Source organism: Eublepharis macularius, chromosome 12 (genome assembly GCF_028583425.1).
Source record: "Eublepharis macularius isolate TG4126 chromosome 12, MPM_Emac_v1.0, whole genome shotgun sequence".
Lineage (NCBI taxonomy): Eukaryota > Metazoa > Chordata > Lepidosauria > Squamata > Eublepharidae > Eublepharis > Eublepharis macularius.
Genome location: NC_072801.1, coordinates 38,332,526 through 38,353,318, shown reverse-complemented (window position 1 = coordinate 38,353,318; position 20,793 = coordinate 38,332,526). Strand labels below are relative to the sequence as shown.

Below are 20,793 nucleotides of genomic sequence, written 5' to 3'. Positions count from 1 at the left end.
GCTTCTCTTATTCTTCACCCACTTTTCACTGAGGTGATAAGCCCATGTGTTGTCCTCAGACCTATTCTTCTTTCGCAGAGGAGAAGAGTGATCCTGATGACCGCACGCTCCTCTGTACAAAATGATCCCCTCGCAGAAAAAACTAGAAACTCTTCCCCCAGCATCTAATTTTCTGTACAGAGGAAACTTTTGCAAAGAGGGGCATTCAAGCATGTGATTTCCCATCTGCAGTTCATATAGGTACAAGCCCAAATTAGAGGCTTACACCTCAATGAGAAGTAGGCCCAGCTTAGACAAGCACCTAGTTCTCATTCTCACTAAAGTGGTAATTGCAAGGAAATGTTCTCTGTGTGTGCATGTGTGTATGCACATACACACACAGTTTTAGTTCCATAATATGGACTGTAGAATTCCCATGAACAAGTTCCCTTCTGCTAAATAAAAAAAAACAACCTAAGGTTAATTAATGGTGCTAAAATGTGGAATTATTTCAGGAATTGCTCATTTTTGGAGCTGTTCCCACAGAGCCCATACGCACAAAAATATTATGTTGGAACAAGTTATGTGACACCTGTCACCAGAGCATTATCCTATGTTCTACCTCTGATCATTTAAAGCCAAGACAGGCAGCCACCAGCCATCGAACCACTCATTTGAACTCTTCCTTTCTTTGGCCCCTAAGGGTTAGTAGCCATCTGAAGTCCAAGGGGAAATTATCTTTCATTTTCATTCATACACACATGCACACACACACAGAGAGCAAAGCCTTGAGTTTTCACAGTGCAGCACTAAGTATACATGCAACACTGTGATTACAAACATTTCATAATCAAGCCCTGGGACTACAGGATACGTTTCTAGGACTCAGCCCTAATTTGGGAGGTATCTTTTCCTACCAATAGCACTCACCCCCACATATGAGGCAGATGGCGCTGAGAAGGCCTGTTTCAGCATCGTCCATTTCAAGTGGCAGTAGCTGGTTGGCAAAAGCAAAGACTAGGTCCGTGAGGGGCCCAAAGCCCGCATTGTGCATCTGAGTGCGGTTCAGAGTCAGGCCATCTGAGAAGGTCATGGTGTCCTGCTCCGGGGTGTAGCGTGTGCATATCCGCAGGATCTGAGAAGGGAGACATGGAAGAGCATGCATCACAATTCCTCCTATTTTGCCTTTCTCCTGTCTGCATAATACCATGGGCTGAGTAACGTGGGTCACCCTATGATGAAGATGATGGTTCAGGGATGCCCCAACAGAAGGTAAGAATTAGGTGCCTTCAATCTACCTAAGGGCTCTGTATTTCCAAAGGTTTCCTTGTTTGAAGGAGGTGGTTATATCCTTACTCACCAGGATATCGAGGCAGGCTGCTTTGAGGAGCGTGATCTGGTCAGCGATGGTGAGCGTGGTAAAACCTGGCAACTGCTTGGCGAATTCGACTGTCTTGATGATACACTTTGTGGACAGTTCACTGAACTTGTCCCACAGGTCAATGTCGAGAGACACCCGCTGATCCGAACTGTTATTCTGTGGCAGGGAAGACAGGGAAAGATATCAGAAGATCAGGGTGAGAGGAGAGCAAAAGAAAAGGGAGAGAGGTACTGTGTATTTGACACCCAATTCTAGGTGGGTTTGAGCCCCTAGAAGAATTTGTTTCTTGGAAGACTAAGCACATAGTGCTCAGTGAACTGAAGAAGGGGGAGTTCAAAGGAAATCCACCTTCCTTAATGCCAATTCTCATCCTATGGAGAATGAGGATTGGGCTCACAAAACGATCGGTAGGACTATTTTGGTGCTAACATCCTCTGCTCTTTAAGAACTGGATCCAAACCAGCTACGGAAACAGTATTCGACAGTGAGAGACTATGCTGGTTGGGGCTGATAAAACGGTCTTATGGAGGTGTTCCCCCCGCCCCCCACAAATGTCCATGTGCAAGTTTCTAGTCCCTACAGCTCCAAAAATAAGCTTGAAAAAGGTAGGAAGTGCCTGGTAAATGTGCTCCATATTCCCTAGCAAACAATGGCAGAGTAAATTATGTAAAATGAACTAGGAAACACAAATTTACTCAGGTGGAAAAATATGGCTTCTGGCAGAAGAGAACTGGAAAAGTTTGTTATCACAGAATATTTGGAATTCCAGCCATAATCTTTGTTGAGATGCCCCTCTTCCATGGTCACCTGCCATTTCACCAGTCTGAGCACCACAGACTCTTAATACCTCTCTTGGCTACTACTCACCGTGGTATACTTGCCCAACTGGCAGAGGGCAGGGAAGGTCTCCTGGTGAGCCTTGCGCACTTTCTCAATAAGATCCTCCACCTCTGGAGTGATGACGTAGCTCTCCGAACATTCCTGCTTGGGAGTGTCTTTTTTCTTTTTGTTCCTGTCGTTCCGGACAGCTGGAGGGGCAAGCAAAGAGGAGGATGCAAAGAGCGCCTAGTGCTCTCCAAAACACTGAGACTTCCTTAATGAATGGCTCTTCCTTTTTAGTATATATATTAACAGGGCCGGCGCCAGAGTTTCTGGTGCCTGCGGCCACTTGTGCACATGCGTGCGCCACGGACTGTGATCACGTCATCATGCGATGACATCATCACGCAGCGCAGGATAGCTGAGGCGGCACGTGGAAGCAGCTCTGTGCTCCTCACGCCGCCCCAGCAGCAGCCTGACGGCTTCTGCACCAGGCTGGGGTGTGTGGGGGCAGAGGAGCGCGCAGCGGAGCTGGTGTGGCTGGCTGCAGCTGCTGCTGCAGCCAGCCAGCCCCGTGCCGCCGCTGCCACCGCCGCCACATGCCCCAGCCGGGCGCAGAAGCCGACAGGCTGCTGCTGGGGCAGCGTGTGGAGCACGGAGCAGCCTCCGCGCGCCACCCCAGCAGCGGCTCGCGGCTTCTGCACCTGGCTGTGGCATGTGGTGGCAGCGGCGGCACGGGGTTGGCTGGCTGCAGCAGAAGCTGCAGCCCAGTCGCACCAGCTCCGCTGCGCGTGCCTCCGCCCCAACACCCCCTCTGGCGCCTCTCCAGTGCCCTCGCGCTCAAGGCCACCGCCTACCTGGCCTCAATGGGTGTGCTGGCCCTGTATATTAATGATAAACAACCATTAAATATTTGCGAGTTGTTCAATACCTAACTGAGATACCTAAAAAAGACGAAGCATTGTTAAATGGAAGTAAAGGGGCTAGGGAAGACAGCACGAAGTTAGGTTGCACAGGACATATTTAGGAAATGAAAAAGTTGGTATAGATATGCATTTTTAAAAATATTCTTTATGTCCGCCATTGGGACCAGCAAGCATCTGGCCACAAATTTAGCACCATAAGCATTTAAGCCACAAACTTCTTTTGCTTTCTGATAAAGTGGTATACAATTTCTTACTTTACCACCTGTTGCCTAGCTGTGTAAGCTTGCTTCCTGCCTCTCCCCATTTATTGGGTAAGCTGCCATGATGTCATGGAATATTTGCAAACATTAGAGCTACGCGTGCATCATAAATCAGCCACAAAGTGCAACTTCTGTAAAGGAGCTGAATGTTTGGTTTGGAAACATCCCACAGTGGGCCTGGGGAGATAGAAGCCATGCACCAAGAACACAGGACAGAAGCAGGAACACTGGGGAACAGGGCAGGTGAAGAGTTGGAAAGCAGAGTAAAGAGAAGCAAGAAAAGAAGGCATGCAAAAGTAAGTTGAAGGAAGCTAGCAAAGTAGGCATAGAGTTAAATAAACACTTGAAAGAAGATGGAAGGGGGCTGAGGGGTATGGTGCTGGAGGAGAGGGCCAAAAGGAAAGGCAGGCGGCGGGGAGGGGGGTAATTTTTCAAGACAAGATATAGAAGGACATTCCCAGGAAGAGACTGGAGGGGGGAAAGGGAACGTGAACTGGAGAAATCTGAAACTAGTTTTTGCCCAGGTCTGGGTGGCAGCAAAACACTTTTCCCAAGCCATTCTGAAGGTACAAATGGAAAAAGAAAATAACAAGGACAAAATATAACTACTATCTCAGCCAGCACAAGCACACACAATCTAGTTTGGAGTATGTCTGCAGAGAAGAGAGGTGGCCCCGGACCTGCGGAGCTCTCTTCCATGGGAGACTTGCCAATATCCAAGTATCTTTAAGGAATTCTGAGGAACATTTTCAAAGAGAGTAATCTTTTATTATTTGTTATGCTGTATTTACCACAATTCATTTGAAATTGGTGGTTTTAATATGCACCTTCAACAGGGTCAGATTGGCCATTACAACCAGTGGGAAAATGCCAATGACCACCTCTTCTGAGCGCCCTCCCTTGCCTGGGAGGCAAGCAGAGTAGCAAGGTCAGCAACAGGCCAGGCACGGAGCAGCGAGGCAGGTGTTGTGTGGAGGTAGGTGGTGCAGTGCCTGGACTTGCTGCCCTGCTACTTTGCTCCATCACTGTCGTCTCATCCTTACCCCACTGGCCCCCAATGGCAACCCTCCCTGGCTGTGACTGTCGAGGGCTATCGCTGGCGGGGCTGATTGGAAAAAAATGAGCCAAGGGGGCCAGCAGTCACCGTCTTGCATGAACAGCCTCATTCCTCCCATCAGGTGAGGGGCTGGCACTGAAGAGTGTGAGGGGCCCTTTCTCAGGTTTGTTTTGGCCATCCAGCCTGCCCTTAGCTTTTACAGTATTTTTTCCGGTAACCCGCTGGAATTTTTTTAAGTGGAACAGACAAGAAATGAAAATAGACAAAGGGAATACAAAGAGTTCTTCTAACTGGAATGTACTTTGTTAATCTACACAGGAGAATCTGATAAAAATGACAATTTTAAGTCCCAAAGGCCACGAAAAGGAAGTGGAAACACATGGGTGGGGTGTATCAGACGTGTGTGTATGAGTGTGTTGCCTCACTATGCATGAAACGAAGGCCTCACAAAAGCCTTGTTGTATGTGTTTCTGTCTTGTTGGGTCTCTTCACACAGAAACCACACACGGTACCCTGGAGGAAGTTAAGGCAGCTCTCCTCTTGGGAGCAAGATCTTTTTTTTCCCCTAACACATTTTCTTCTTTGATGATGATGGTAACAGCAACAACAATAATAAAAAAAATACAAATCGGGAGACAGCGACAACGCCAGATGCGCTTTTCGCTCGTGGTGGGCTGGTAGATTTTCACCAGCCTGCCTGAGGGAGGAGGTAGGGGCGGGAGGGAGGGGGATAATTCGGAAATCAGTCATGTCTGCTTGGCAAATTCAATAAAGCACAGTCCAGACAGGCAGTTAGGGAGGGGGGGAACACTGCATCCATCATCACATAGAGGTTGGGGGGGGGGAGAGAAAAAGCAGCTGGCATAAGGAGAATTGAAAGACGGCAAGAGAAATGGGCAAGAAGGGGGATTCAGAAACATGGCGGTATGTGCATATGAGTGGGGGAGACATCTTAAAAGCAGAAGAAACAGCTCATACTCTACTTCTGCAGCCCCCTTTGCCCTCATTTACTGGGATGGCAGTGGTGGTAGAAACAGCGAGAGAGAGCCAGTGGGGCGCAATGGTTGGACTAGGACAGGAGACACCTGGTTTTCAATGCTATGAAATGTAATGGATGACCCTGAGCCATCACTCACTCTCTCAGACTAACCTACCTCATGGGGCTGTTGTGAGGCAGGGAGGACTGCGTAAGCTGCCCTGAACTCCTGGGGTGGAGGAAAGGCACGATGAAAATGTACTAAACAAACAAACACCTACAGCGTTAGCAGCTGGAACTCCTGCAGTGGAAGGTCAAAGCTGCCACTCAGGTGTGGAGAAGCAAGGACAGAATCTGCCCTCAGCTTCCCTGCCCCACTCTATTTCTATGTACCCTATTGGGGGAGATTGACAAAAAAAAAAGGCAAGATGTAGGATGCCTCACATCAGCCACTGGGTCTCTGTCCATCTAACACCTTCCACCAGGTCATTCTGCTGCTTCTCGACCCTATGGCTTTATTAATAACCCTTCGCGTTGTCACAGCGAAGTGGGGTTCCCTCCTCCCCACCCTGTTACAGTCGGCAGCCATGACAACTAAGCATTGCAGACGCCAGGAGGGCCCTGTCTGCGTCATTTATCTCTGACATCATCAATCACCGGTTGCCGAGGAAACACCCTCGAAATCAGCACGGAGAGGAGGGCACCAAGTCTTTTGGGTGAAAACTAGAAAAATCCTTGTGACTCAATGGCGGCTGTTTTTTTAGCGGAGTGGGTGGGTGAAAAAGAGGTAGGAATCTTGGAACAGATTAACCCCCCTCATCTGAAGCGCTGATGGAAGAAAAAGAACTGCCACAATCCCACCCACCCCGCAAAATCTGTTGGATGAGATAAATCCCTAAATATTGACCCAAAGGCAACAATTTACATCTGAAATTTAAGTTGTTTGGTGGTTGCGGTTTTTTGAAAGAACAACATTTTTTTTCTCTTTAAGAGGAGGAAAGAAAATGGGAAAATATGCAGTAGGAGTATACAATGGTTAAAAAGCAACCACCCATGGCTGTAAGGAGGGCCACGGAAGACCAGGCATCCTGCTCACTAAAAACTAGAAATTTCTGCAGAAAAGACTTCTTATACCCTTAAAAAAAATACACCTTCATGATCATGAGGACTAGAAACTCTCTTTAAACAAAAAAAAAGATGACTATATTGGCTCCCTCCTTTATTGCTTTGCCTGTGCAAGTCAAACTGTATTTATTTTTTGTTCCCACCCACCATCTGCTTCTCTTCCTGTATATCTCTGTCCAGTATCACCACATCTTTTGCTTCAGTGTTACTGGATTATTTGAAAATGCTTTACTCTTGTTATCTGATTTTGAGAAACAACTTAGACAGACTATGCTTGTGACTTAACCCAGAAAGAGGAGTTGGTAGCGTTTTTTGTATACACACAGAGTCAAAGCCTGGTATCTCCCACCCAGAATACTGCAACAGCTCTTGTGAGTTTTAAATTTGAGAATGACATTGCTGCTCGCTCCTGCAGCAGGATGCTGGCAGCCAGACACGTCCCCGTCCTCTTTCCTGCCCTTCACTCACACTCCTTGGACATGCCAACTTCAAAGCACTTCTGCAGGCGGCAGTACTGACAACGGTTTCGTGTCACTTTGTTGATGATGCAATTCTTGTCACGGTGGCAGGTGTACACCATGTTCTTCTGGATGCTACGTCGGAAGAAACCCTGTAGGGCGGGGCAGGAGGAGAGGAGGAAAAAAAGGAAGCGGTTAAAGTGCTGTCCTCATTAGCTTGGTTTTCTTACTTGCATCCATCTCTCAGAGCAGATGGAGGGGAGGGGCCATGGCACAGGGGCAGAACATCTGCCTTGCATACAGAAGATCAAGGCTTCAATCCCTGTCACCTCAAGTTAAAAAGATCAGGTAGTAGGTGATTGTAAAGACCTTTGCTGGAGTGCCTTGAGAGCGACTGCCAGTCAGAGCAGAAAAGATCTTTCTTGATAGCCCAAAGGTCTGGCTCAGGAATAAGGCAGCTTTGTGTGTGTGTGCGTGTGTAGCCGTTGCACTTCTTGGTGCAAATCTGAGCCATAATTGCATTGAGCAGGCCTTACACAACCCACTCTCCCCTTGTCTCAATTCCATCTGCAATATTATGGGGACGGTACCATTCTACCTTACTAGGTTGTTGAATGGATTACTGAGAACGTTCATGAAGTGCTTGAACCCCTGTAAAATGCTATATAAAATATCAAGAGTAGAGATGGGCATGAACAGCAATACGAACTAAAAAAAGCCACGAACAGCCCAATCGGCTGTTCGTGAACAAGCTGTTTGTGAGGTCCCATTCTAAAGGAACAGGTGGTCGTTGCTTGTTCGTTGCTGTTCAAGCCAGACAATCTGGCACCTGCAATTAATTCCCTTGGCAACCAGAGGCAGGGACTGCCTGAACTCACTCTGAACTCCTGCTGTTGCCCTGGAAACCCCAATCTATGCTCAATTTAGCTAGATAGGCAGGTCTTCCTTTCAAGTGTGGAGCTCCAAATTTGTTACAAGGAAGCAAACAGCAGGGGGGAGGGGGACTCCCAGCTCTGGTTTTGCAAACAATGAAGGAGAGACAGTTGCTGTTGGCATTTTGAGAGAGACAGGGAGAGTGCATTGGAGCTTAAATTTTCTTTGTGTGTGGTGGGATAGGTATCTACCCCTTCAGGTTCCAGGGCTGCTGCCAGGCTCTGGAGCCAAGCTATTAGTTATTACTGGTACATTTCCTGCTGCCTGTTCAGGTAGGGTTTCTGGGAGTGGTGTGGTTAGGGATCTTGATGGCTGGAGGAGGGCCGGCTGGCCCCCACGAACAATGAACAACAAACATGTTCGTGAACAGGTCATGTTCGTCAATGTTGGTTGTTTGTGGATGGCAACAAACAACAAACACCATGTTCGTTTTTTTTCTGTTCGTGCTCATGTCTAATCAAGAGCGGTTTGCAGCACAGCATAGCTTGAGGTTTCTTGGCCAGTGTCTTCAACTGTTCCATCTTTAATCCCCAGGGGGCAACATGGAATCTACAGAACTACAAGTACATGACAGGAAGTAGCCAGTATGAGATCACTGGTGGGGAAGGGGCTCCATGTTGCAAGCATGTGTAGAACATGAGAGGACAGACTGGTGATAGTGATAAGGCAGGGGCAGGGGGGAAAGTAGACAAGGAAAAGATGAAGGGGGGCTCCAAGACTGTTGTTATATCAGTGACAAAACCAAATGACTCCTTAAAATTTGTGAACAAATAGCAAGATTTGGATTATTTTCTGGATATAAACTGAATAAAAAGAAGACCAAGATAATGATATTATTGATAAAGATGAACAAAAGGAGATCGACAAAATAACAGATTGTGTGATTACCAAAAAACCAGTAAAATATCTGGGATGGGACAAAACAATAACCTAAATAAAGATAATTATCAAAAGTTTGGACAGGCATCACTGAAGATTTACAAATATGCGAAAAACTGAATATTTCATAGCTAGGGAGAATCTATGCTGTTAAAATGAATATATATTACCAAAATTGAATTTCTTGTTTCAAATGCTGCCAATTCATATAGATGAAAAGATTTTTAAAAGGTGGCCAAAAAGGGTAAATAACTTTGTATGGAATGAGAAGAAACCACAGATAAGATTCAAAATATTACAAGATGAAAAATGCTGAGGTGGATTGGTAGTACCAAATATCAAATTGTTCCATCAAGCGGCAGCATTTATTTGGATAATGAATGGATTAGAAATCCAAACAGAAGGCATATAATATTGGAGACAATTGATACCAGGAAGGAATTCATAATTATTTATGGATTAAGAAATCACTGAAACCTATTCAGACAAGATGGCACTCATATTTTGAGAGATGGACTATTAAGAATGGTTTCAATGTAGAAACACACTAAGTCTGCCAACTTTACCAATGGCATTTACCAGTCGACACCCACTATGATATTACTACAAGGAATAGAGTTGATCATGTAGATTATGAATATATGATGGACAAGCATGGAAAAATAAAAACATGGCAAGAAATTCAAGTTCAAGGGGAAAACATTCCATAGTTGATGTACTATCAAGTGGTGTCCAATTTAAAGAGCAACTATCCAAAGGAGGTGGTGAACTAAGAGAAAAGTGTTTGAACAACTAATCAGTGGAAACCCAAAACACTTGTTAGGAAAAGTATATAAAATCTTATTGTAGTATGAAACAGAATCAGAACAAGTTAAGAACTGTACGATAAAATAGATGCAAAACTTTGAAGAAATTATCTCTATGAGTCAATGGGCATCTTTACGGATCAAGAAATTAAATTTACGAATTGTCAAATGTTAAGGCAGAACTGGTATAAGGAAATTGCAAAAACTAATAAGGGCTATAGTAGAAGGTGCTGGAAATGTCTATGTACGGATGCAACATTCTATTACATGTGATGGGCATGCAAGAAAGCAAGGAGATATTGGATAAAAATACATGAAGAGATACAAAAGATATTAAAGCTCTGCTTTGTGCTAATAACAAAAACTATGTTATTAAATATTTTACCAAGTAATATTATAAAAGGACACACTGAACTCTTTAAATATAAGGTGATGGCTGTGATAGTAGTATATGCAACAAAATGGAAGGCAGAACTTTGTCCAGATGTGACTGAATGGATGAATAAATTGTACGTTTATGTGTCAATGGCTAAATTAACTTCTTATATGCATAATCCAATTTCAGAATTTCAAGAAAAATGGAAAGTTTTTTTTCTATGTGGCTGAAATATATGTTTTTTTTTAATGTTGAATATAAAATGGTGAGTATGTATTTTAACATAAATAAGTGGGAGGACGGAGAGGAGACATATTATGTAGTTTTAATAATCTGCTATATATTCTGTTTTTGATATTATGTCTATTCTCTAATGTTACTTTTTGTTATGTTATGTAGTTTTAATACTTTGTTACATATTTCATTTTTGGTATTATGTTTACTGTTTAATGTCACTTTCTGGTATATAGCATGCTTTTGATATTTAATCTACAGTTCAATGTTATTTTCTGTTTTAGTAAAAAAACAGAATGAGATGCAGAAAAAAATTATACACTTCTACAGCTCTTTCAAAGTCTTTAAAGAACTTCACATACATTCTCTCAGTAATCCTGAGAGGTCCTTTGGGCAGCAATTAAACCAGTTCTAAGTTTGTAACACATGTACCCAGAACTGGAACTACAGGAAGTTAGCAACTGTGGAGGGACAATGCACATGTGCTTTTGTAAGACACACACTCGCTGCCTCTTGCTTCTCAGCGGCCTGACAATTAACTAGCCTTCTGTTCTTCCTATCAAAAACTGTTGTGGAACAAAAAGCTTATAAGCATCAACATTCACAGAGATGCACCACTTGCGTCGCCCCATTCCTCTCCCCACAACTGAAAGCCAGAAATCTAATTCTTTACATGTAGAATTGTGCAAATTAAATATATCTGCTTAAATATGTCTGATTTTTTTCAAATTAGGACTTTAACCAAGGAAAGGGAATGCTAGAAGGAAAGGAGAAAGGGTTTCTACATAGCATGAGGCCTAGATGCTTGGCTTTTTTTTTTTAAGGTGATAAAGGTGATAAGTTGCAATGCTCAAGATGTTACTAAGTGCAAATGCAGGCCCCCAGGAGTGTAGAATACACACATTCTTTGTGTCATCTTTTCCCCATTCAGAGATGAGAAGACAGAAACAGGTCTTTATGCTTTATTTAAAAAAAGAAACAAAAAGATTGCCACTGCAGAAGAGGAGGAGCTGGAATTGCCAGAAGAGGGAGAAGGAACCCTCATTGGTTCCGGGAACCCTCATTGGTTCCCGGCAGAGAGGAAACAGGACAACACTGCTAGGTCCCCCTAATGGGATTAAGAGACTCCCGGTGGGGAAAGAGAAAGCTCTTTCTTCCATGCAAATGAAAGCACAAAGAACCTCGTGTTAATTAGCAAAGGGAAGCAGATTTGCTGGTGGGATCTAGGCACACAAAACACAGTGTCAGCTTGTCCAGGCTGATCTCTGCCAACCTGATCGGCCCGGTCAAGCTGGCAGCTGGATGCAAGAAGCAGTTTATGGGTGAACAGAAAAAGACCTCTCCCTAAGTTTTGCTTTCCTCTATGATCTGGTCTCAGGGGCTAAAGAAGAAGACTCCTAGCAGACCATGGTGCACCCCCAACAAATCAACATTGCCCATACCTTCCCCCCCCCCCATGGCCTGCTGCCATTCCCTCTCCTTACCTTGCATCCTTCACAGGCACTGACCCCATAGTGATAGCCAGATGACTTATCCTGGCACACAAAACAGGGCTTGTAGATTCGGGGCAAAGGGGGCGGCGAAGGGGGACTGGGCACGATCTCCTCTGAACTGGTGCTCTGTGTTTCAATGGCTGTGGAGAAAAGAGAGAGAAAGAGATTTTTTAAAGTTACTTTTTCAGAATTAGAACTAGAAAATGAAGAGGCTTCAAGTCTGTCTGGAGCCCAACAGGAAGCTCCTATTTAAATTTAACACCAATTCACTTTCATGATACCCCCTTTGGACCCAATACATTCATGCAGTCACATCACTTGACTACTGGCATCCAAACATTGACCCTACTGAAAGGCAATGCACCAGAGGAGATACGAGACTTCTGCCCGCAGTGTTTGATCTGTGATGGCCCATTACATATGCAGAATCCTCATTTGATATCGGATTTATGAGCCAGTCCATAGTTTTCTCAGGAAGTGGGCAAAGTGAAGGAGGATTAAGGTAATGCTCCACTTTTAAAGCTGGCTGTGAATTCCTGGACTGTTCACATGCCCAAGGTACTTACTCCACCTTACCAACTTCATCTTATTTTTTAAATCCTTCTAAATGCTCCGCAGAACACTCAAGCATGACAGAACATTTGGAAAAAAATGGTTTCAGTTTCTTATGTACATTTATTCTTTGCATCAAATTTAGGGCTTGATTGATTACAATTGGAATGAGGTGTGTGTTTTCTCTTGCAGAGCACCTACAACCTCTGATCAATCACTGATCTTGCCGGGCTGGCTTCTCGGGAACACTGTTCGATGGTTTTAGTGGCATAGGCTGAAAACAAGCTGCTCCGGCATGATGTCCTGGGGGATGCTTTTTAGCAGCCTATATTTTGGTCAGGCAGAACTGGCAACCGGAATGCCTATAAACCACACACGGCCCACAAGAAACTTGCACCAGGGTTGGATGTGTGGGGAGATAAGGGAGCAGCTCAAGAGTGCAGAATACCCCTCAACTGGTAAGCCCCAAAGGGCTGAAAACTTTGGAAGCCGCCTGCACCGTGCTGTTGGCAAGGGTGGGAAGGCACTGCTGCGAGATGCGATTTGACATTTTCAGGCCAGAGAAATAAGATGTGGGATTGAGCCAGACACAACCAATCCCAGGAGCATTGCATGCTGGCACTGCAGATCAACTAGCGGGGGAAGAGGAAAGGAAGGAGGGAGGGAGAAAGGAGAGTCAGACAGGCAGCTGTGGTGGCTGACACATTTGAGCTCTCAGCTCCGAGAGGAGAAAGAGTTTGCTGGTTTGGGTGGGTGGGGGAATGACAAATGATGCAGACACAGTGCTTAATTTTTTAAAGCGTGCAAGACTGGCACAGAAGTCATCCTGAAAGTGCCTCTGAGCTTGTACAAAGTACAGTAAATCTTCTTGCAAGCAGAAGCAGCAGGCCTTCTAGCTCAAATTTATGGCAAATTGTTCAACTGTTCAGGAAAGAGTCCTTCCTGAGGCCAGCTGGTCCACACAAAATACTATGGGGCGGGGGAATCTTAAGGCCACATTTTCAAGAACATCCACACTCCTCTTCATAACCTTCTCATTTACGACTCAGAATAAAGATCACCTTTTATCAAGGGCAACGTTCCCAGGGTGTGCAACCAATCACTTGTCAAGCCTGTTGCCAATATAGCTATAGGAGAGCATTTTGCCACACATCTGTACTTACTGTGTGGTAACACAAGAAGCTGCCTTATACTGGGTCAAACTATCAGGTCTACCAAGGTCAGACTTGCCTACTCAGACTGACAGTAGCTTTTCAGGATCTCTGACGGGTTCTTCCACAACATCTCCTACCCATTCCTTTAATTGGAGGTGCTGGTCATTGAACCTGGGACATTCTGCATGCAACTGAATGCAACTGACTACTTGACCCAATTGCACCTCGGGGTAAGAGAACTCACCTTGGGGAATTCTGGTCTTGTATATATAGGATCTGCCGGCCAGGTGAGAAGAAGAGTCATAGCCCAGTTCTGTCCTTGATCAACAAGGCAATGAAGGTGTAAAGGTTCTATTCACCCCTTGGCCAGGCAAAACAGACAACTCTCACCTAATCATTCAGTAAGCACTGTGTGGGTATGTCTTTTCATCCACTCACACTCGTATTTGGGGTAAAAAACCGTAAGAGACAGTATTTTTCATCTATGCTAGGGGGTGCATTGGAAAGAGAGGGGCAAAATAATTGCCACAGGTTAATTAACACTGGGCACAACAGTATGATATCCTGCACAAGCGCAAAATGACAATTAGGGGATCACCCATACAATATATGCCATCCAGGGGAAGGAAGAAGCTACATGTACCCCTTTCTCTCCCCCTTGATCTGCATGGCCTACTAAATATCTTCCCCACTCCTCCTCTTGAAGCCAGCTGGGTGACGTTGTGTCAGTCACAGCTCTTCCAGAGCTCTCTCAGCCCCACCCACCTCGCAGGGTGTTTGTTGTGGGGATAATAACATACTCTGTAAACCACTCTGAATGCATGTTAAGTTGTCCTGAAGGGCAGTATATAAATTGAATGTTGTTGTTATGACAAAGGAGTGAGGCAGTTTAGGGGGGGGGGGAAATGGGACAGAAATGTGGCACTGGGAAAGGGAAGCTTTTAAAAGGCCTTTAATATGGGTCATTTTTAATGGGTAGTCCCCAGGAGGAAAGGGAATAGATACCAGGGCTTTGATCCAACAGAGCGCTACCATGGATGAAATTCTTTCCACCTGCAACTCACAGCTTTCCCATTATCCTCTGAAACTCTGTTCCTGGGTGGGTCTCCGGTCACCAAGAGCTGCATTTCATGGGCATTCTGAGCTGCAGTAGCAGGGGTAGGCAGAGAATCATGCTATGCAGGGGAAATAGTTTCATCCACAGAAACTATCTGCTGTGTCCAAGCCAAGGATATTCAAAAGGGAGAAGGTTTTAGCTTGATTAAAGCAGGATACGGCTAGATTTCAATCCTAGATTCAATTCCCATTTCTCAGAATAAAGTGGAGTCTCAGTGTGTTTCAAGGGACTATATAGCTGGTAAAGAGTAGTTTCCAACCACTTAAAACAGAAGTACATAGTGAGACTGGTTTTACTGGATCAAATTTCATTTCTGCAAAAGCTTTTCAGTGATACCCAGGTCTTCTGCAGGCAGAGTGAAAAATACATAAAAGAAAGCTGATCTGGGGTGGGGTGTGGGAGATTGAAATAGGATTACTAGGCATGGCCTGGTAACTGGTGGGAGTCAGGGAGGGACATAGGGGCACCCAGCAAAGACATGACATCAGTTCCAAAGAAAACCTGAAAGAGATGCCATGCTTCTCTAGGAACTGCTGGAAACTCTATGGTAAACCCATAGAGTTTCCAGTGATTCCTAAAGAGGGCTGGGATCACTTCTGGGTTTCCCCTAGAAGTGATGCCATTCCATAGGTCTGATGGCAATTTTTGTTTCTTCTTCTTCTTCTGCTACTCCAATCATCGATGGGACAGGGCTGCCACCAAAGCTGACCTGGTAACTGAAAGCATATTTCATGCAACCACCAAAGTGCTCCTCCCCACGCAAACTTGTCTACCCTAAAAAACTCCCACAGAGAATCCTTATGAGGAAAGTCCTACCCAGCAGACACGGCCTCAGAAAGAAACCCAGCAACCCTCAGGGCTGAGATCAATTCATGAAGGCATACTGATTTACAGAAACAACCCCCCCCCCTTGCACAACTTAGTTCAAAAGCTGTAATTCCCATGGCTCAGGGGTTTAGAACAGAGTTCTGGAAAGGAGATGCAGTGACAATCATGACTCCAACAAGAAGCCAGGACCCCAAATTCCTTTTCCAGCTCAAGGAAAGGGAGTGTGACGACCTAGGAAGGTACATGACCTCACAGTCAGGTAACATCAGAATCACTGGACAAGAAGAGTCAAAGTTCTGACCTCAGTACTTATGGCAGCAGCTCCACACTGCAGGCACATACTGAGCACCGAGCAGAGGACAGAGGGAGACCAGTGGGGTCTCTGAATGAGCCTGGAACAAAAAGGAATCGTCTCCTCCCCTGAATGGCTTTGCCTTGCCATCCTCTTAGCCTGAGAAAAGATAGAGGTAGAAGGTGTGGCCCTTTTGCTCTTGACACAAGCACATCAGCAGCAGGTCTTTCCCAAACTCTGCCCCCTCCTAATAGCTGCTCTATAGAGGCTTGTGACTTACCAGAGGGTACAACCCGGTCAACTCCTGTTTGGGAAATTCCTGGAGATTGGGGGTGGTGGGCCTAGGAAGAGTGGGGTATATTTAGAGAAAGGACCTCAGAGGGATATTTTCTCCAGGGAGACTGATCTCTGTAGTCTAGAGATCAGTTGCAATTCTGGGAGAGCTCCAATCCCTACCTTGCGGTTGGCAACCCTATCTGGGCTTGAAAACTACTGAACCAGGGGGACTGGTGCAGAGAAGACAAGAAGCGAAAATGTTTGAGGTTTTGGTTATAGTTTTGGGAAAGGGACTGGATTCTAAGAAGCTTATTAATAAAAACAGAAGATTAAAAGCTGCCACTTCGTGTGAATTTGAAGACAGGCATGTGCACTGTGGTGTAACACAGAACCAAAAAAATATACAGCGATACACGGGCTGCACATGTGTGTTGTGTTTTCCGCTCCCCCAGGCATGAAAAGGTTAAGGCGCTTGGCTGCACACCCACGGCCCCTTTCCTGTAGGATGTCTGCCGATGTTTTTCTTTGAGCCAGAGTCCGGAGCGAACCAGTCAGACAGGATATTAAAAGGCCTGGCCTGGCGCAGGGTGAACAGGACTTCAGATGGGAAAGAGCTCCAGGCCAGGCCCCCAAGGATGGGTTTGATTAGCTCCCCCTTCTTCAGCAAAAAAAGAATAATAAAAAAAGCTACACACACACAAAACTTGCAGGGAAAAGAGCCAGGATGCAGCCCGCCAAACAAAAGGGCTGGCGCATGCCAGGAGATTAGACATGAAAAGGGTTTCGTTCCGTGGGCCTCCCTCTCAGGAAGAGGCTCACAGCTGGGGTATGAACCCCAAGGATTTTTGCCAATTCACAGCTCATGCCGAATCTCATGACAGCCCCAAATGCAAAGCTTCACTAGGCAGATTTCTCTCCCCTCTGCCTCCCTCCACACATTGGTGTGGACCACAGCCAACTACAAGGGAGACACACAGGCGCATTGCTGTGTGGCCAGACTCTTTTCCTAATTCCGGGAAGCACAGCATGACCTAGTGGGTTGGGACCAGTTATGGTTGCCAACTCCAGCTTGGGAAATCATTCCTGGAATGATGCCTGTGGAAGGGAACGAGTTCAGCAGGGTTGTGATATCATAGATTCAGCCTCTCTATAGCTGCCGGTTCGTAAAGGAGAACGGATCTCTGTCATTCAGTTCAGGTGTGTAGGGCCTGGAATTCCCTTTGAGAATTCCGGGCCCCATCTTTCAGTCGGTACCCCTACAATCAGTGCTTAAACGCTGAAGGGAATGTGACTAGGCTCAAGCTACTGTGTCCAACACAGCCCTTATCCACAACCTCAAAGGTACAGGGAACTGGTAGAGGCTAAACCAGAGATTAGGGGCAAGTAGTCTGCTGATGGTCAGAAACACTCTTCTCTATTATTTGTTTGCTTGTTCTACTATGGAAGCTTAGAACTGAAAGGAGGCCCTGAAGCTAAGCACGGGTTCAAGTTATGTTCAAGTTACACAGTTCATTATTATTATTATAATATCTGATAATCAAAAGTCATTACTACATAGCATGGAAGTGAGTGTATTCTGAAGTCTGGCAAAGGGCTGTCAGGTCAGGTTAACGAGTAAAACAAAGAAACCAGCCTGGAAGCCAATGGAGGATCTACTAAAATCCAGTTTATTCAGCGGAATCAAACAGTAATACACTTGCACACATACAATTCCCTGCAGACAGAAAGATAACATGACAGGGAAAATTCTAGGTCGTACCACTTTCTCTGACATGCCAGTTCTGTATATAAAGGTAATGCTGCTTTTTAAAGATTGGGAGAAAGCATTGACAATTCAACTCTCCCATCCTTGGCCTAAAGAAGCAGAGAGAAAAACTTCTGGTGAATGTATAAATGGGCCCATGCACCGGTAGATGGAGCCTGATTCTGATTATGGAATAGGGGGCTGAATTGAAGTAAGGTTGAAGGAGAGGCAAGGTTTTAAGAAGCTTTCCGTTTTGGGCTAAGTCACGCAATTTGGGACTTGGGTTCTGTTCCTAAAGTTACAGGTGGGGTTAGTGTGGAGACATGAGATCTAAGCTTGCCAGTTCTATTTTCACACACGCACACACAGCATTGTGGTATGGTTCAGTCTTTCCTTCCAGCCCTACCTGGCAGCCCCACACATGTATTTATTGAGATACTGGTACCCCACTTTTCTCCTGTATGGAGACCTGAAGCAGTTTACATCATTCTCCTGTAGGGTTGCCATATGGGGTCCAGAATAATGCCGGACCTTACAGGGGGTGCACTTACAATTGTTTTTAATCGTGCACATGCTCCTGCCCCCCTGATTGATGATGTCATTACCACTTCTGGGCATCCAGGCTGGCTGGTCACTACCAGGCGGCACCGAGCAGGTGCAGGAGGCCAGGTGGGTGGGCTGGCCAGGTGTCCAATATTTGGAAAATGTTTCCCCTGGACAGTCCTCAAAAATACTGGATTATCTGGGTGAATACCGGACACCTGGCACCCTATTTGCCTGTCTTCCATTTTATCCTCACAAGAACCATCCTGTCAAGTAGGTTAGGCTGAGAGAGAGAAAATATCTAGGACAAGGTAATCCAAGGAGACGCTATGACTGAGTGGGGTTTTAAACCTGGGTCTTCCAGACACCCTAATCATTACACCACTCTGGATCTACACTCCATCATAAGGTGAAGAACCAAAGTTACTTTTTAAGTTGATGGAAAGTGAATGGGACACACACATGCTGCATTCCAAAGCACTTGTTTTCGGGGCAGCAAAGGGGAGGAGAAGTGCGGTGGAAGGGGCTGTGTGCTTCACATCTTTCTCTGAAGGAAGTTTACATCAAATACAGCCGTTTTACACCTTCCATGAATCTGGATTACCCTCCATCCTCTCTCGTAACTGTCCCAGATCATGAGGGACGTTTCAAATTTGAAACCCATTAAAAATATGCCCAGTGCTGCCATGTATTTTCCGGCTTTGGTTCTGCCAAATTAAACATGAAACGCCTTTTGGGCACTGCAAATTATGATGTTATTTTAAGGCAGCGCATAATGGTGGTGGTGGGGTAAATATGTTTTATAAAGAATATTCCCCACCTGAACCCCTTCGAGCCACATGGAAGACAGAGGCTCATTACTTCAATTTATTTCTTACAAAGGAGACCATCTTTTAAAAAAAAAAGTCTACCCACTCACCTTTGCCAAACTGACAGTTCATTTCCCACCCCCATAGAATCTTCAAGGTCCACTTCACAATGTTTTCTGGCTAACTAAGGTCAGGTCCCCCAGCCTATCCCCTATGCCTAGAACCATATTCCTCAAAAATAGGACAGTCATTGAATAAGGAAAAAAGCCATTCTAATAACTTCTCATGCAAACCCAGGCATTAGAACAGGAGATGTACAGTTCACAGTGTATTGTTCCCTGCTCCCACCCGCCCAGGGCAAAGACAAAAGAGAGAGCCAGTGGCTAGAACAAGGAGCAACTGTTCCCCATGCCAACGGGACGGCTGTCGGGTCACCCAATTATGCCCGCAGAGGCGCAAATTAACTGCTCCCGACATGCCCTCTCTGGTCTAGAGCCCAGGGTGCCCACCACCCACCTCCAAGGCAGAAAACAGAGGTCATATTCTTTCAGAGAAAATTGCGAAGTATGTGTGGGGTGCTGGTGGAAGGTCAGTGCTGCTGAAATCTCTAAAGGCTGGGAAGGAAAAGGGGCCACCTCCTCCCCACCCATCTTTCTGATCCACAGCCCTTAATTAGCAGAATGTAGAAGGGGGGTGGGAATGCAAATGTCACACTAGGACGATTCCCCTACCAACACTACAGGGACAAAAACTTCCCCAGCTTGGACAGTCACATTTTCAGCATTAGAGTTTTCTGCCAGGATTTTACAGGGAGGGGTTCAAGTAAAAGAAATCTCTTGAGATGCTGCTGCTCACTGCCTTTGACAGCATTCTCAAAAGAGGGTCACAGCTTGGTGTAATGGTTGAAGGATCAGATTAACAACTGAGACTCACAGGTCCAAATCTCCACACTACCATGATCTGAAGAAGTGAACTGTGATTCACAAAAGCTCATACCCTATCACAAGTTTTGCTAGTCTTATAGGTGCTACCAGACTATTGCTCTTTTCTACTGCTACAGACAGACTAACACGACTACCCATCTTGATCTACTACCACGAAGTTCACTGAGCAATCTTGGGCTACTCATATTCTCTCTGTCTGACCTACCTCGCAATATTGTTGGGAGAATAACATCAGAAAGGCATACACTGCCTCATGCTCCTTAAAGGAAGGGCAAGATAAAACAATGTACTACACACAAACCAATCCAAAAGCACTTCTGAAAATTTAGAACACAGATATTGTGCTGGCTTCATACGCAATTCTGTTGTCCCACTTTCATTACTGCATACATGTGAAGAACTCAGAAAAGCAAACATCACTGTTTAAAAAAATTCCCTGTATGGTGACTTGGAGGTCAACAATGTCAAATTCGCCATGAGCATTTGTTCAAAAATAAATCAGGAGTTCAGTGGCACTTTAGCAGCAAACAAAAGACTATCAAAATTTATTCCAGCATAAGCGTATGCTGCAATAAGGGCTGTTAGTTTTTAAGGTGCCACTGGGCTTCTGCTTTATTTTGCTGTTTATTTAATTTGATATTTATACCTTGCTTTTTTCCCAAAGTGGACCCAAAGTGCCTTATAATGTTGTTCTCCATTCCTTCATTTTATCCTCACAACCACCACCCTGTGAGGTAGCTTAGGCTGAGAGAAAGCACGACTGGCCCAGCGAGCCTCCATAGAAGATTAGTAATATGAACCTGATAGGGCTGCCAGGAGGAATTGGGGCGGG

The 20,793-nt window shown here is 45.3% G+C and overlaps 1 protein-coding gene across 3 annotated transcripts in view; it reads right to left on the bottom strand.

Annotated features, from left to right (window-relative positions):
* RARA (retinoic acid receptor alpha) overlaps positions 1-20,793 on the bottom strand; it is a 190,648-nt gene that overhangs the window by 9,282 nt on the left and 160,573 nt on the right. For all 3 annotated transcript variants that reach the window (XM_054992974.1, XM_054992972.1, XM_054992975.1), the window contains 5 exons: positions 11,694-11,842; positions 6,992-7,133; positions 2,228-2,388; positions 1,340-1,516; positions 910-1,114 (listed from right to left, as the gene is read on the bottom strand). In XM_054992974.1, coding sequence (XP_054848949.1) covers positions 910-1,114; positions 1,340-1,516; positions 2,228-2,388; positions 6,992-7,133; positions 11,694-11,842 — 834 coding nt within the window. The remainder of the gene's footprint in view (positions 1-909; positions 1,115-1,339; positions 1,517-2,227; positions 2,389-6,991; positions 7,134-11,693; positions 11,843-20,793) is intronic.